Here is a 14,850-nt window from a genome sequence, read left to right on the forward strand (position 1 = left end):
CCCCCGGCCTTGAAGGCCCACCGCCGGCCCCCTCATGGGGCTCGGCAGTGGAGCTGCAAGGCCGGCACCGGCTGCCGGGACCGTTGGGGGCGGGATGTGTGGCCTTATGACACATTTCCGGTGATGTCAGGAGGTGTGGCCTTATGACACACTTCCGGCGATGTCAGGGGGTGTGGCATATGCTAATGAGTTATGCTAATGAGTTCCCCTGGCTCTTTTTCTACGAAATGACCCCTGGAGAACAGAGTACCCGATTCTTAGGCTTGTCTCTGGCAATGAGCAGACCTTGTGCCTGGCTCTTAGCAAAGGGCAGGCTGGTACGGGGTGGAATCCTGTGTGTGTGAGAATCCATCCTAGTGGCTAATTGGTGGAAGCCTGTTTATGCTTGAAAGCAGGGGTCTTGTTGTAGAAAAAGAGCTGCCGGAGCTCATTAGCATAACTCATTAGCATAACTTATTTGCATATGCCACGCCCCCTGACATCACCGGAAGTGACAGAAGGCCACACCCCCTGACATCACCGGAAGTGTGTCAGAAGGCCCGGCTACTTACCCTCCTGCTTCATCCTCATTCCCAAACGGAATGAGGATCGAAGCAGAGGGCGGGGTAAAGAAGGGGGCGGGGCTTCACCACGTGACCGCCCCGCCCCCTAGAGGTTCTCTTCCGGAGCTCCGTACCTGAGAGCTCCCCCCCGACTAGAGCCCTGCTTGAAAGTATTAAAGACAATTGAAACTACCCTCTAAATTAACATGCCTCAGCCAGGTTTCTCTTTAGTCTGTCTGGAGACCTGAGCTGCTGATCGGTTCCTTGGAACCTACTTGTAAATAAATAAATCTCTCTCTCTCTCTTTTTGTTAATATATAATCCCTGTTAATATATTTGATACATAGAGTGCCTGAAGAACTATGGACGGAGGTTCGTGACATTGTACAGGAGGCAGCAATCACCACCATCCCAAAGAAAAAGAAATGCAAGAAAGCAAAGTGGCTTTCTGATGAGGCTTTACAAATAGCAGAGGAAAGAAGGAAAGCGAAAGGCAAAGGCAAAAAGGAAAGATTTACCCAACGACATTCTGGAATAACCTATTTATCCCATTTTTAAAAAATTTTATAGGGAAAATGCACTAAAATCCATATAGAGGCCAGACTTACCCTGGAACTCCTCCAGCTTCCATGTGATTAGCCAGGGTAACATCATGTGACCATACATCATACTGCCATTTCTGCAGCCCAATCACACCACAAAGGACATTCCCAGAGTGCACCCCCACTCGCATATTAATATCGACTCCGGTTGCATCTCTGACCTTCCTATTATGGAGGATACAGTTTTCATGAGTAGTAGTATATGGACTTTACAAGAGCAAACAGTGTCAATAATTGCAGATATCATATTTTTCATAGCCATTTATATTTACAGATTATTTAGGAGCAAGGTTTACGTGTTTAATGATCATATGAATATTTAACATGTAAAAATCATATTAATATAAGAAACACAAGATAAAAAACACAATAACAAAATGTTACATGTGATTGTTCACAAATAATTCAATATAGGCCCCGGTCACACGGAGAATTTGCCGCGCGAAAGGCACGGATGCTGGGTGGATTTTCGGGGCGCGATCACACCGCAACATCTGGCAAGCGTAGCGCACCCATGGCCAACCCGTGGCATGCCGCCGAAGATGCGCAGTTAAAAAGTACCTGCAAAGATCTACTAGCAAATGGTTTGCCACGGGCTGGGGATGGACTCGTTCGGTGTGATCGCGCCGGCGCACGCCTATTCCCCCCGGCCATCCTCTTTGCAGTGCGCGATGAAGGACGAAACCCCGGTGCGCTGCCGTCATGTCTGATCGCACAATGGGCAATCAGAATGCGACGCGCAAATACCCATGCCTCCCCCCCCCCCGCGTTTTCCGGCATGTATGGCCGGGGCCTTAAATAAACATATTAAACCAAAATCGATCTTTGAAATTGATAAGCAACACAGATTGTTAGATAATAAGACTGTTAGATTCTTGTCATTCTGACTTCCATTCTGCAGATTTCAACAGAGAATAATGATCTACTTATCCCAGAAAGTTATCTGCTTAACATGATTCCAGATAGAATAAATAGAGAAGACTTATGTGTCATTCTATATATTCTCGCAGTAAGCAGAATCCTCATAGCTAAAAAGTGGAAATCGGATGTAATACCAAGAAGAGAAGAATTAATGGAAAAAATCCTAGAAATAGTGGAAATGGACAGATTAAATCTGATATTAGCAGGGAGAGATGATAACGTTTTTAAGAAAAGGTGGTTTAAAGTAAATATATGGATGGAAAAAAAATGTATAATGTACACTCCAAAAATGTTATGTATAAAGAAAATTTACATTTTTTTTGTAACGGAAAATATATAAATAAACTTTACAAAAACCCCCCAGAGAATAATTAACTTTTAAAACTCTGTTCTTAATGTTTTCAGCTGAATGTCTAACAAACTGTATCAAACTGCATTACATTAGTGGGTTCTGGTTTGTATTTTGTATACCATATCTCAATTTACTTGGGCAGGTTTTAAGTAGAATTTCTCTGTTATCTGCTCATATTTATCATACTGTTGTTGATAAGTAAGTTATTCTGTTTACTGCAGATATTCAACTATCATCAAACTGTTTGCAACTCCTCCCCTCTTAAGTATGTGGATGCTGAGGGGGAGGAGTTGTGGATTGCTGCAGTCTTGCCGAAAACTGGATATGCAGCAACATGCAGGTGGAAGCCACTGGCGGGGCCAGGATGAACAAATGGGAAGCTGACGGGAAGCAAGGAGGGGCGGGACAGCAAACTGATCCCAGGATGGGAGCGCAAGTCCCTGGTATTAGTCTGGAGCCCAAGGGAGGGAAAGGAGCTTTCCCCCTTCCCCCTTATCAACACGAATAAATGAATAGTATTCAGGAATCTCTATTCGGCTACTGAACAGATGCTCTGATTTGGTATTCGGCCCAATAAATACCCGAAAAAATGCCAAAAAGGCTTTATTTGGGTATCTATTTGGTTTGGGAAATACTGAATGCACACCCTTAGGCTAGACCATTGTAATGCACTCTGCATGGGTCTACCCCTTGAAGACAATCCAGAAACTCCAGATGCTACAGAATAATGCAGCTCAGTTATTATCAAGAACTTGGCAAACTATTACACCTGTTCTGGGGCCACAAAATAAAAGAAAAAACAACAACGACAAATGAATAACATGCTGTTAAGTCTCAACCGACTCATGACAACCCCATCTGCAAGAGACATACAGAGCTAGTTTGCCATCCCTTCCCCCTGTGTGGCAGCCCTTGCCTTCCTTGGTGGTCTCCTATCCAGGCCAACCCTGGTTAGCTTCCCAGCTCTGATGAGATGAGGCTAAACTGGGCTATTCAGGCTGCTCTTATGCCCACAAATTTCCTAAAGGAGCAGAGTGGCCCTGTTCGCCCTTCGAGGTGAAGAATTCACAGAGGAGGGGAAAGAGAACCACTTACTCTCCTCGGAAACTCAACGTACACTCTATTTTTCATTTCTAAGCATTTCTTTGTTAGCCGCAGGAGCATTTTCTTAACAGGAATTTATTTCAGAAAAATCAAGCTGGGACCCTGAGGGGGTACCTTTAAAAATGCAATGGAGAGAACAGGGGGAAATGAGTAACGAATGAAAACTGGAGCAATTATTCCCAAAAAGGAGAATGTTAACGCAAATTAAACTTTGCGTCTAATAACAGAGTGAAGACAAAACTGCCAAGTGTGCAATGTGCATTTGGAATGCATGCGGCTTAACAGGGATGTAGAGTTGCTGAGCTATGCTCAAGCATATAATAAAAGATGTTACTCATTGTTTTTTATAGGGGCATTGGGGGATGTCTAACAAATATTACTGCTATAACGAAGACTGTAAGTTCCTCTGTCAGCTTGAATGGAAATAGCCGTTACTCTTGACTAAAGGGCATCCTTTGTGTCACCTTTGCCTTGTGGATAACGATATACGCTCAGCCTTCTATCACATTTTGCATCCGATCCTTCCTTAAAGAGCCTTCCTTAAATAAAAGGGCACATGAGGGAATTGTCCCTTTTTATTTTCACCACCACCTTGTGGGAGCCGGATCAAAGTCACCCTAATGAGCTTCATGGACAAGCGGTGATCTGGCCCAAAGTATACATTATGAATTTTTCGGCAAGTTGGGTCTGGGTTTCCAAAACCTAACTCGCTTTCCCCCAATTCACAAAGCAGCTTAAGGGAAAGGTATTAAGTTCTCAGGGACCCAATTCAGCACAGGAGACAGTGGGGGGGGGGAAGGGACTCAGGCCACCTACCATGCAGTCATCCCAAGCTGAATTTGGCCCCTGCTAGGGTTAGCAAGTCCTACCTTAAGCCGCAGCGGGGGACTCCCGGCTTGCTCCGGGAGCACCGCAAGCACGCCACTTGGAAGTGATGCAGCCACGCTGGGCGCGCCGGGGGCGGGGCTGCGGTAATCCGAGGGAAACACATAGAGTTTTCCCTTGGATGACCACGGCCATGCCCCCGGTGTGGCTGCGTCACTTCCAAGTGATGTGCTGACGCCGGGCATGTCCCATGCTTTGGGGGTGGGGTTCCCCTTGGGGCCCGATCCGCCGGTGGCGGGGAACGGGCCTCTGGGACGGGGGTTTCCCCGCCCCCCCGGGGGGGACTTGGCAAGACTAGCCCCTGCAGACTTTAAAAATCCCTTTTGCCACAGCTGCTGTGTGACTGCAGGGAACCCAGACCCAACTCGCCAAAATCTGTAATGTGTACTTTGGCCCTGAACCCAGGTCTTCCTGGCTCATCTCCTACGCTTGGTCCACTACACCACGCAGAGTCCCAGAATGGGCTTTGCGTGGTGTCTTCTCCACACCACCAATGGCACTTCTCACCCCACAGTTCCTCCAGTTCACCTAAACTGCTTCTGTACCAATGAAAGACGTAATTCGGAATGTGTAGTGCTGGCAAAGAACCACCACGTGGCACAAGGAAGAACCATGCGGCAAGCTGTGTTGTTCTGAATGCTGTCTGCAGAACCAAACACCAATTGAAGGTGGTGTTTTCAGACCAGTTTTCTAACAGTGTTTTTTATTAAGTTTTAATTTTGTATTATAACTAGGAAAAAGGCCCGTTGTGGAAATAAATACAACGGCCTCTAGAAAGAGGCTCTGGGGGGGTGCCCCGGCCTTGGACACTCAGTGTCAATTTGCTGTGGCAACCTCAGCAGGGTATTATGACACTGAGTCCACCATTTTCTCCAGAGGAACTGATCTCTGCTACCTAAAGAATAGTTGTAATTTTGAGTGATCTCCAGCCCTCACCTGGAGATTGGCAACGATGGTTCCCCAGAAGGGAATAGTTGATTTGGAGGGTGGAGTCTTTGGCTTTGTACCTGTCTGAGGTCCCACGCCTCCTGAAACTTCACCCTCTCCAGGCTCCATCCCTCACATCTCTAGGAATTTCCCACCTGGAGTTGGCAACCCTATCTCCTGCCCAGCCAATTATCAACCTATCTTTATTTCCCCCTCACTCTTCAGCTTTCCACCCCCCACACACACACCTGCAGCCTCTCCCGTGCTCTGAAGCCCTGACTGCTACGTCACATTGGCTGTCATACGGGGGCCACCTCAGCAGCATATAAGGACACAGAGTCCACCATTTTCTCCAGGGGAACTGATCTCTGCCACTTGGAAAGCAGTTGTGATTCTGAGTGATCTCCAGCCCTCACCTGGAGATTGGACACATTTTACCTCACAACAGCAAACTGTTTAGAATGTTAGAGGCAAAAGCAAATAAAGCCGCATATGCAAACGACCTCTGTGGTCCGAGGCAAAGGCCAATGAGGCTGCATATGCAAATGACCTCTGTGTTCTGACTGGCTATGGGGGGGAGAGGAAGAGCAAAATGTTTAGAATGTTGGCGGCAGGACTCAGGCAAAGCAGCCAGTGGATAGGGAGACCCTCTGAATGATAGATCAGAGAGCAAACTGATTTCGGAGCGTGTGGAATGTTCTAGAGAAGTGCCACCACCATTCGGCTTTTATTTATAAGGGAGATTGAGTTATGTGCTTTAATGTTGAAATTGCAACCCCCTCCTTTAAAAACCTTCTTTGGACCCTACAGTTCTTACAAACTACTGCCCAGTGTCTAACCTACTGTTCCTAGGTAAGGTAGTGGAGAAGGCGGTGGCAACACAGCTCCAGGTTTTCCCGGAGGATGCTAATATACTTGCTCCCCTCCACTCCAGTTTTTGCCCTGCCTATGGGATGGAGACGGTGTTGGTCACCTTGGTGGATGACCTCTGGAGACACCTGGATTGAGGCGGATTGGCGCTGTTGATACTTCTTGATCTGTCGGCAGCGTCTGATACAGTTGACTACAATTGACCCACCGCCTCGCCAATGCAGGGATAAGGGGGTTTGCCTTGCAGCAGCTGACCTCCTTTCTCCAAGGTCGGGGGCAGAGGGGGACATTTGGGGGGGTTATCTCAGCGACACCTGCTAGAATGTGGTGTGCCGGCGGAGTCAGTTCTCTCCCCATTGCTGTTTAATATCTACATGCGCCCCCTTGCCCAGATTATCTGGAGATATGGGCTGGGTTGTCACCAATATGCAGATGACAACCAGCTCCATCTACTGATGGATGGCCATCCAAGACTCTGCCCCAGGGCACTACAAGCCATGGCTGGTGTCAGCAAGCTGCCAAATGGTTCTGATGTTCTCATGTTTCCCCCTCTCATGCGCATTCCTTTCCCTTCGCTTAATGGCTGCTTGGCTGTAACGTGTATCTTTCAAGGCTGCTGGAGGAGAGCTGGGGAGATTGCTTTGGCTTCAGTCGGGATGAGCCGTGGGAAGCTCGTACCTGTTTTGCTTTAGGTAACCGTTAGTTCCCAGGCCTCAAGGCATGCGCGGGAACCTCCATAATTGGATAGTGCAAATATGAAACTGCTTTAACCTTCCATGTGCATAGGTTACTGGTTATTCCTAACAGTGTTCCTGTCCATGCATCTATGGCTTCAATAAAAGTATAACGTTTCCGTAAGTGTGTACTCCGTTGTTGCTGTGGGTCCTGACAGCTGGTTGGTTGCAACAGAGCAGACTGAGATTGAATCCATTGAAGACGGAGGTCCTGTACCTGGGTCGCAGGGGATTGGGATTGGGGAATGGGCTCCCAATCTTTGATGGAGCCCTGTTGGTACCAGCACCGAAGGTGAAGAGCCTGGGGGTATTCCTGGATGCCTCACTAACTATGGAGTGCCCAAGTCCATAGTCAGGCAGTTGACCCCATATCTCACCCCCCCAGGATCCGGCTACAGCGACCCATGCAATGGTCACTTCCAGATTGGATTATGTAATTTTCTCAGTGTGAGGCTGCCCTCGATTCTGCTCCGGAAGCTGCAGCTGGTGCAGAACACAGTGGCCACGGGTTATTGACCGTTGTCTGTGCTGATGCGGATCCACCCGGTGCTGCGCGAACTGCACCGGCTGCCTATTGTCTCCGGATCCGTTTCAAGGTGTTGGGGCTTACCTTTAAAGCCCTATGCAGCCAGGGGCCTGCGTATGTGCGAGACTGCCTCGCCCTCCATGAGCCCCAAAGGGCTTTACGATCTGCCAACCCACATTTTGGACGCCCGTCTTGCTTCGGATAGGGCCAGGGCTTTTTCAGCCCTGGTCCCTACCTGGTGGAGTGAGCTCCCATATGAGATCAAGGCCCTGAGGGACGTTTTACAGTTCCACAGGGCCTGCAAGACGGAGCTCTTCCCCCAGGCTTTCAGTTAGGGCGGTGGACATCCCCCTCTCTCTACTGCCCCCCCTCAGTGGGCCAGAACTGTATGACCATCCAAGGACCAAAACTTGAAAGAGATGACCTCCGTGGGTCTTTAACTATAGCTTGTACTGGATGAATGTTGTTGTATTTTATTGGCGTTTTAACTGTATGTTGTTTATTACATCTGATGGAACCTGCCCTGAGCCTGCTATGCAGGGAGGGCGGGATATAAATCCAATAAAATAAATAAGGTTATCCTCCAACTCCAGTGTAATGTATTTCATACACTTATCCTCCCAATGGCTGGATCCAGCAGAAGACGTCCGTGCACGTCTGAGACCTCACACAAGCAGGAGCATGCGAAAAAGACCAGACGGGCAGTTGGCGCTAAGATACAACTTATTGTGTCCCACCCTGCATTGCAACTTGCTTTACTCACTGCATTAACACCCTGCCTTTCTCCCCAGCGGGGGGACCCAAAGCAGCGGACATCATCCTCTTCTCCTCTGTTTTACCTTCACGACAGCCATGGGAGGCGGGTGAGGCTGAGAGCGTGCGACAGGCCCCAGGTGTCACCCAGCCAGCTTCCATGGCAGAGTGGGGATTCGAACCTGGGTCTTCTGGATTCTACTCTTGACACTCTAACCACTTAATCAGACTGAGACATGTACAATTAATTAACGGCTACTGGTCTATATTGCATTATAGCCAGCATTACTGCTTGTGCAAACAGAACTTCGCTAAGTGAATCTCTGTTTCCATTTACACATTGCTTAATCCAACCCAAAGGCTGTAAAGCTCTTCACGGAAGCAGCTGCAGACTGTGGCCACTTCCTGTAGTGTATTCAAAGCTGCCTTGAATGCATGATATGTTGTGAAACATCTAATTGAAGTGTAATGTAAAGCTTCGTCCTGGGCTAGGATCCAAATCCATCCAATCGTGTTATTAGCCCAGGAAGCACCTAACCAATCACCTTCTAGCAAGCTCCCTGAGCGGGAACATCCGTGATTGGTCCTTATGTGAACAACCTTATTAGTTGGTATTTGTACAGTAGGTGTGGCTACATTAGCCGGGAATGTTTAAAAGCAGGGCAGCTGCAATGTAAAGGCTGTTCTGGCTATCAGATGTTGATCCGTGTTGGAGTTGTGTTCGAGTTGAAGAATAAAGTTGTGTTCTTGCTGAATTACTCTCCGACTGCTTTGTTAAGTGAGTGACTTAACACTTCCCCATTGCCATTGTTCTCACTCATTTGTCCTTATTGCTTTGGGTCCCTCCCCCCCTTTCCCACATGCATTTTGCTCCCTCTGGGACAACTAGAGAGAGCAAAACACATGGGGGGGGGGGAGAACCCTGAAGCAATAAGAACACGCAAGTGATGAAAATCAGAATGTGGAAGAACCCAGAATCACACACACACCCCACCCCCAGATTCAGTGCTTGAACAAAAAGCAAGCTACTGACATATAGCCCAAATGTAAAAGAAGCACCCGTTTTCTTAAAAAGATAAGAATATCATCAAAGTATGAAATGTCTATACCTACTTTATGGCTTCGCACATATCCAAGCCCATTTTCACACAGTTCTTGGCATGGTTTTGAAGAGAAATCGGGAGGCCAGAGACACAATAGTAGCAGTCTCCTAAGATTTTAATTCTCATACATTCATTTTCCTAAAGGGAAAGGAGAACAGTTAAGATGGGAGATGGCTGACACATCTACATAACACCAATCAGGAGTGTTGGGCTGGTGGGACAGGCCCAACATTATCAAACGTATTCCATCTGAAGATAAGGAAGAGGAAAGATAGCGGGGCTTGAATGTGCAAGCTGAAAAGAGAAGAGAGTGCTATGTGCATCCCATTTACACTGACCTACTTTCCTCCTGATGTGTGAAATCAGAAGCACGCACAGGCTACGCAGTACCCAGAGACCTAGGAAATTAAATAAAAACCTCTCCTGCCTGGTACAAAAATAGAGAGCTCCCTTGGGCCTGGGCTTGAAATTTCTAACACCGGATATTTCTTGTCATTCACATTCGAATCCTTGCTCAAATAACCACGACGCTTCCTAAAGCCGAGCCTTCAAATTGCGCTGCTGCTCTCCCGAGCCTCTTCTGTGGCAATATAATTAGTCTTTTAAACGACACACAAATGCGTGGTTTTTAATCCACTCCAAAACACAGGTGGCTAGGCTGCCTCATTAGCGCTGCAATCCTATCTGTGCTTACCTTGAAATGAGCTCCGCCGGACTCGGTGGAACTTACTTCTGAGTAGACATTCAAAGATTAGGCTACAGGTTTTCGTTCAGCAATGCACAGCATGTGTTCTGCAGTGCCCTGGGGTTCCTTGGGGATAAGGCCATTGGCAACAGTGGCCATGATGCCCAAAACAATCTTGCCCACTCTCGCCAGAAATCTTCCCTGCACTGCTCAGGCACAAAGGAAGCAGAGTGCACCTTCGTGTATGCCCCTCCCCCTTTACATAAGGTGACCACCACTGTGTCCCTCTAAGCTGAGTTAGTGTGAGCTAGCTGACCGTTTTTTTAGCTTCCGGCTCACACGTTTTTGTCTTCGCTCTGGATGGACGGCTCCAGAGCAAACTAATGTATGCAGTAGCCAAGTTGCTCGCCCACAACTTTAATGCCGGTAGCTCACAAAGTAGAATTTTTGCTCACAGCATCCCACTGCTTAGAGGGAGCCTCGGGGACCACTATGGCAAGCCTCAGGTTAGGAAGTCCGAAATCCCCCCCCCCAATTATTTTCACATTCATCCAATGGAGTCTGGAGGATCTTATGAGGCTTGCAATCACATCACGCTAAGCTGGAAACAAATGCCAGTTGTTGCAAAGTTGTCTGTCATGCCCACACACCCTCTGCCCCTCCTCTAAAGCAGAGTAAGTCCAGTTAAAGGTAAAGGTAAAGGTTCCCTTGCTCGAAAGCCAGTCGAGTCCGACTCTAGGGTTGCGGTGCTCATCTCCGTTTCAAAGCCGAAGAGCCAGCGCTGTCCGAAGACATCTCCGTGGTCATGTGGCCGGCATGACTAAACACCAAGGCGCACGGAACGCTGTTACCTTCCCACCGAAGTGGTCCCTATTTATCTACTTGCAATTTCTTGCTTTCGAACTGCTAGGTTGGCAGGAGCTGGAACTAGAGACGGGAGCTCACTCCGTCATGCAGCACACTCAGGTCTCGAACTGCTGAACTACCGACCTTCCACAGCCTGCAGCTCAGCGTCTTAACCACTTGAGCCACCGCAGCTCCAGTATATCCTATAGAATGGCTCTATTTGCCTTGGCCGCAAAGAAAATACGGGCCAACGCTGTTCTTATGGGAACTAGTTCATACTGATCTTAGTGGGTACATTTTGATTCAATTAATTGCTTATAACTTCGGTTTTATGGTTTTATAATATCTTAGCTTTTACTCAATTTTATACCATTATTCATGTTTACAGTCCCCCCCCTCCGAACCCCCCCTCCAATGCTGTCAGTAATAGGAATCACAGCATGGAACATCAATACAAGAATGATATTGGAGTTTCATAGTGGAATTATAGTGGAATTTCATGATGATGTAGTCATTAATAACCATGGCAGCTTTCACGAGTCACTGCTCACTTCTTCACATCTGATCATTCACTGGACGGGCAGAGCGTCCTGTTGGACTCTGTAAGGCACTACACTGATGTTCAATGGTGAAAGGTCATACAGGCACAGCCTCGCTTGCCTGATAAACATGGGGGGCCTTCAGCCTTGTGGGGTTTGTGGGGTCCAGGACAGGTTTCCTTCCTCTGCACCCCTGGCAAATAACGTTCAAAGCCTCTGCAGATACTTACTTTTGCTATCTGATCAAACTTCCCAAAGAGCTCATTCAGCATGTGCACGAGTTCTCCGGGGGAGCAGTCGCTAGCCAGGCGGGTGAATCCCACAATATCGGCATACAAAATGCTACAAGAAAAACAACGGGCATTTACCACTTTCTTCCTTTAAAATGTAGTAATGATTCACTCCTTAAGATTTTTTTGTTTTGTTAAAACAAACAAGGATTGAAGGAGCACCAGGGTCAAACCTACAGAACAGGCACCGGCTTCTAGCCCATGCATGACCGTGGTTTTGGGCCAAAGACGGAAACTGTAGACAAGTTCAGCCAGAAGGTTAACACCCCGGGCGATTTCTCACTAGTGCTGCCTCGCAGTGCCGCCGTTTGCCTCGACACAAACATGCAAATTTCACACCCGAGGCTGCGGGCCTGCATTTGACCCGCGGCTTCGCCCGATTTCCTCCGCAGTTTCGTGATCCTCAAAAAACAGGATCATGAAACTATGGAGGAAATTGGGCGAAGCTGCGAGTCAAAATGCAGCCCCGCAGCTTTGGGTGTGAAATTGACATGTTTGTGTCAAGGCAAACGGCGGCTGCGCTGCGAGGCAGCTCTAGTGAGAAATCGCCCCCCATGATCCCCAGGGATTAGGTGACACTGGAAAGGCTACAGAGTGCCACTCTTTGGTCTGTTTATTTCCTCGATCTGGGCAGCTCATTGCTGGAGAGAGAACACAGGGATACTGGCACCCTGCCTTTGGAATATCTGCCTTCAAGACACAAGTCAGCTCTGTGCCAAGCTCAGCTTACTCACAAGCAAAGTTTTTGATGAGGACCAATTTATGCAGCTCTGTTTTAATGACTTGGTGATGTCAAGGAATGGTATTCCATGGGGTGACCAGATTCCCTGACTCTTCCATGGGCAATGCGTCAGACTCTGAGCCTAAGCCTCAGCCACCTACCCAGATGGTTTCTAAATCTTTCCAACTTGGAATCCGAACACCTTTCTGAAGATGAGGATGAATTAATGGTGCCACAAACCCAGAAGGGGTAGTTCAACTGGGCCACAATCTGAGGGGAGTCAGCAGCTCCTCAACATCAGGTTCTAAGAAATCCCCTGATAACCTTCAAAGGGCAGAGGTTTGGTATATAGGGTCAGAACCACTCAGTTAAGCTCTGGATGAACGTGGATCCAAATTTTATCATTCGACTTGATATTATTTTGTCTTCCCTGGGAGCTCCTACAGGTTCTGTAGAGCCTGAAGAAGACCCTGCTTCTCCAGAACTTCCAGAAGAAGCTAATGCATTCGACTTGATATTATTTTGTCTTCCCTGGGAGCTCCTACAGGTTCTGTAGAGCCTGAAGAAGACCCTGCTTCTCCAGAACTTCCAGAAGAAGCTAATGCATTCGACTTGATATTATTTTGTCTTCCCTGGGAGCTCCTACAGGTTCTGTAGAGCCTGAAGAAGACCCTGCTTCTCCAGAACTTCCAGAAGAAGCTAATGCATTCGACTTGATATTATTTTGTCTTCCCTGGGAGCTCCTACAGGTTCTGTAGAGCCTGAAGAAGACCCTGCTTCTCCAGAACTTCCAGAAGAAGCTAATGCATTCGACTTGATATTATTTTGTCTTCCCTGGGAGCTCCTACAGGTTCTGTAGAGCCTGAAGAAGACCCTGCTTCTCCAGAACTTCCAGAAGAAGCTAATGCATTCGACTTGATATTATTTTGTCTTCCCTGGGAGCTCCTACAGGTTCTGTAGAGCCTGAAGAAGACCCTGCTTCTCCAGAACTTCCAGAAGAAGCTAATGCATTCGACTTGATATTATTTTGTCTTCCCTGGGAGCTCCTACAGGTTCTGTAGAGCCTGAAGAAGACCCTGCTTCTCCAGAACTTCCAGAAGAAGCTAATGCATTCGACTTGATATTATTTTGTCTTCCCTGGGAGCTCCTACAGGTTCTGTAGAGCCTGAAGAAGACCCTGCTTCTACCTCTGGATGAATGTGAATAGAAACTTATGCATTCGACTTGATATTATTTTGTCTTCCCTGGGAGCTCCTACAGGTTCTGTAGAGCCTGAAGAAGACCCTGCTTCTCCAGAACTTCCAGAAGAAGCTAATGCATTCGACTTGATATTATTTTGTCTTCCCTGGGAGCTCCTACAGGTTCTGTAGAGCCTGAAGAAGACCCTGCTTCTCTAGAACTTCCAGAAGAAGCTAATGCAACTGGAGGTCTTTCACATGGAGATTTACCCTGCCATTTGGGTGCCAAACTACAGGGGGCTTCCTCGTGACATTGTGGTCCATTTGCTCTCTTTCCCCTTGTGCTTTCTCAAAACTGGATCAAACATAGTTTGGAAAAGCATGCAGAAAAAAATGAGGAAGTCACACAAAGACAACCATGTCATAAGGGAGGCTAAGAAGAAAAAGAAACGTTGCCACTTGGCACCCAAATGGCAAGAAAACCTCAGTGTGAAGGACCATGTTTCACTGCATTTATCCTTGAAAAAGTTTCCCGAAGTGGGTTCAGCAACAAACGATGAAAGGCAATCTTGGGACAGACTGAAAGGCATTTCAAGGTGTGTGGTGTGCTAAAAAATCAGCTTGAAATAGTCATGGCTAATCAGTGCTGATTGCAGCCAAGACAGCCAGGAAATCTTTCATCAGCTACAAGGGAAGAGGGGGTCCTCTTGTTTGCCATCTTTCCCATGACCAATTTGAAATGATTATAGTTACAGCAATAATATTTCATTATGTAGATTGCTTTTAAGTTTTGCACACCCAATTAAACTCAGCAGTCTTCCAAAATAAACATGTCAGAAGACAGGGAAAGATTATCTGCTTCTACTCTTCTGAAGAATCAATGCACTATACCTGTATATCGGGGTGGCCAAACTTGCTTAACGTAAGAGACACATAGAATAAATGTCAGATGTTTGAGAACCACGAGATGTGAACAAATATTACACACATATTTTTATTGGAAAATATGCACATTTGCTTTTATTCATATTAAATTGATAATTTTAGATAGGGAGGGAGGGGAGAAAAAGAGAGAGAAAGAAAGGTGGAAAGAAAGCAAATAGATGGGGGAAGGAGGGAGAGGTGGAAAGAAAGCAACTTTAATGTTAAATGTGTCCTCCAAGCCGCCCCCCCCCCCCGGCTGGCTTGGTGAAGGGATTTAAAGAGACAAATGCCTTCTCCAAGCCGGCTGGCGGGGGGGGGGGGGCTTTGAGAATGCATTTAAAGTTCAAG

General features: G+C 47.3%; 1 protein-coding gene across 1 annotated transcript in view; it reads right to left on the minus strand.

Moving 5' to 3' along the window:
• ADCY2 (adenylate cyclase 2 (brain)) overlaps positions 1-14,850 on the minus strand; it is a 200,078-nt gene that overhangs the window by 104,374 nt on the left and 80,854 nt on the right. Inside the window, exons 5-7 of the mRNA XM_015409355.1 lie at positions 11,620-11,731; positions 9,330-9,457; positions 1,151-1,309 (exon numbers count right to left, since the gene is read on the minus strand). Of these exons, the coding sequence (XP_015264841.1) occupies positions 1,151-1,309; positions 9,330-9,457; positions 11,620-11,731 (399 nt within the window). The remainder of the gene's footprint in view (positions 1-1,150; positions 1,310-9,329; positions 9,458-11,619; positions 11,732-14,850) is intronic.

Source organism: Gekko japonicus, unplaced genomic scaffold, assembly GCF_001447785.1.
Source record: "Gekko japonicus isolate JY-2015 unplaced genomic scaffold, Gekko_japonicus_V1.1 scaffold707, whole genome shotgun sequence".
NCBI classification, from domain to species: Eukaryota; Metazoa; Chordata; class Lepidosauria; order Squamata; family Gekkonidae; genus Gekko; species Gekko japonicus.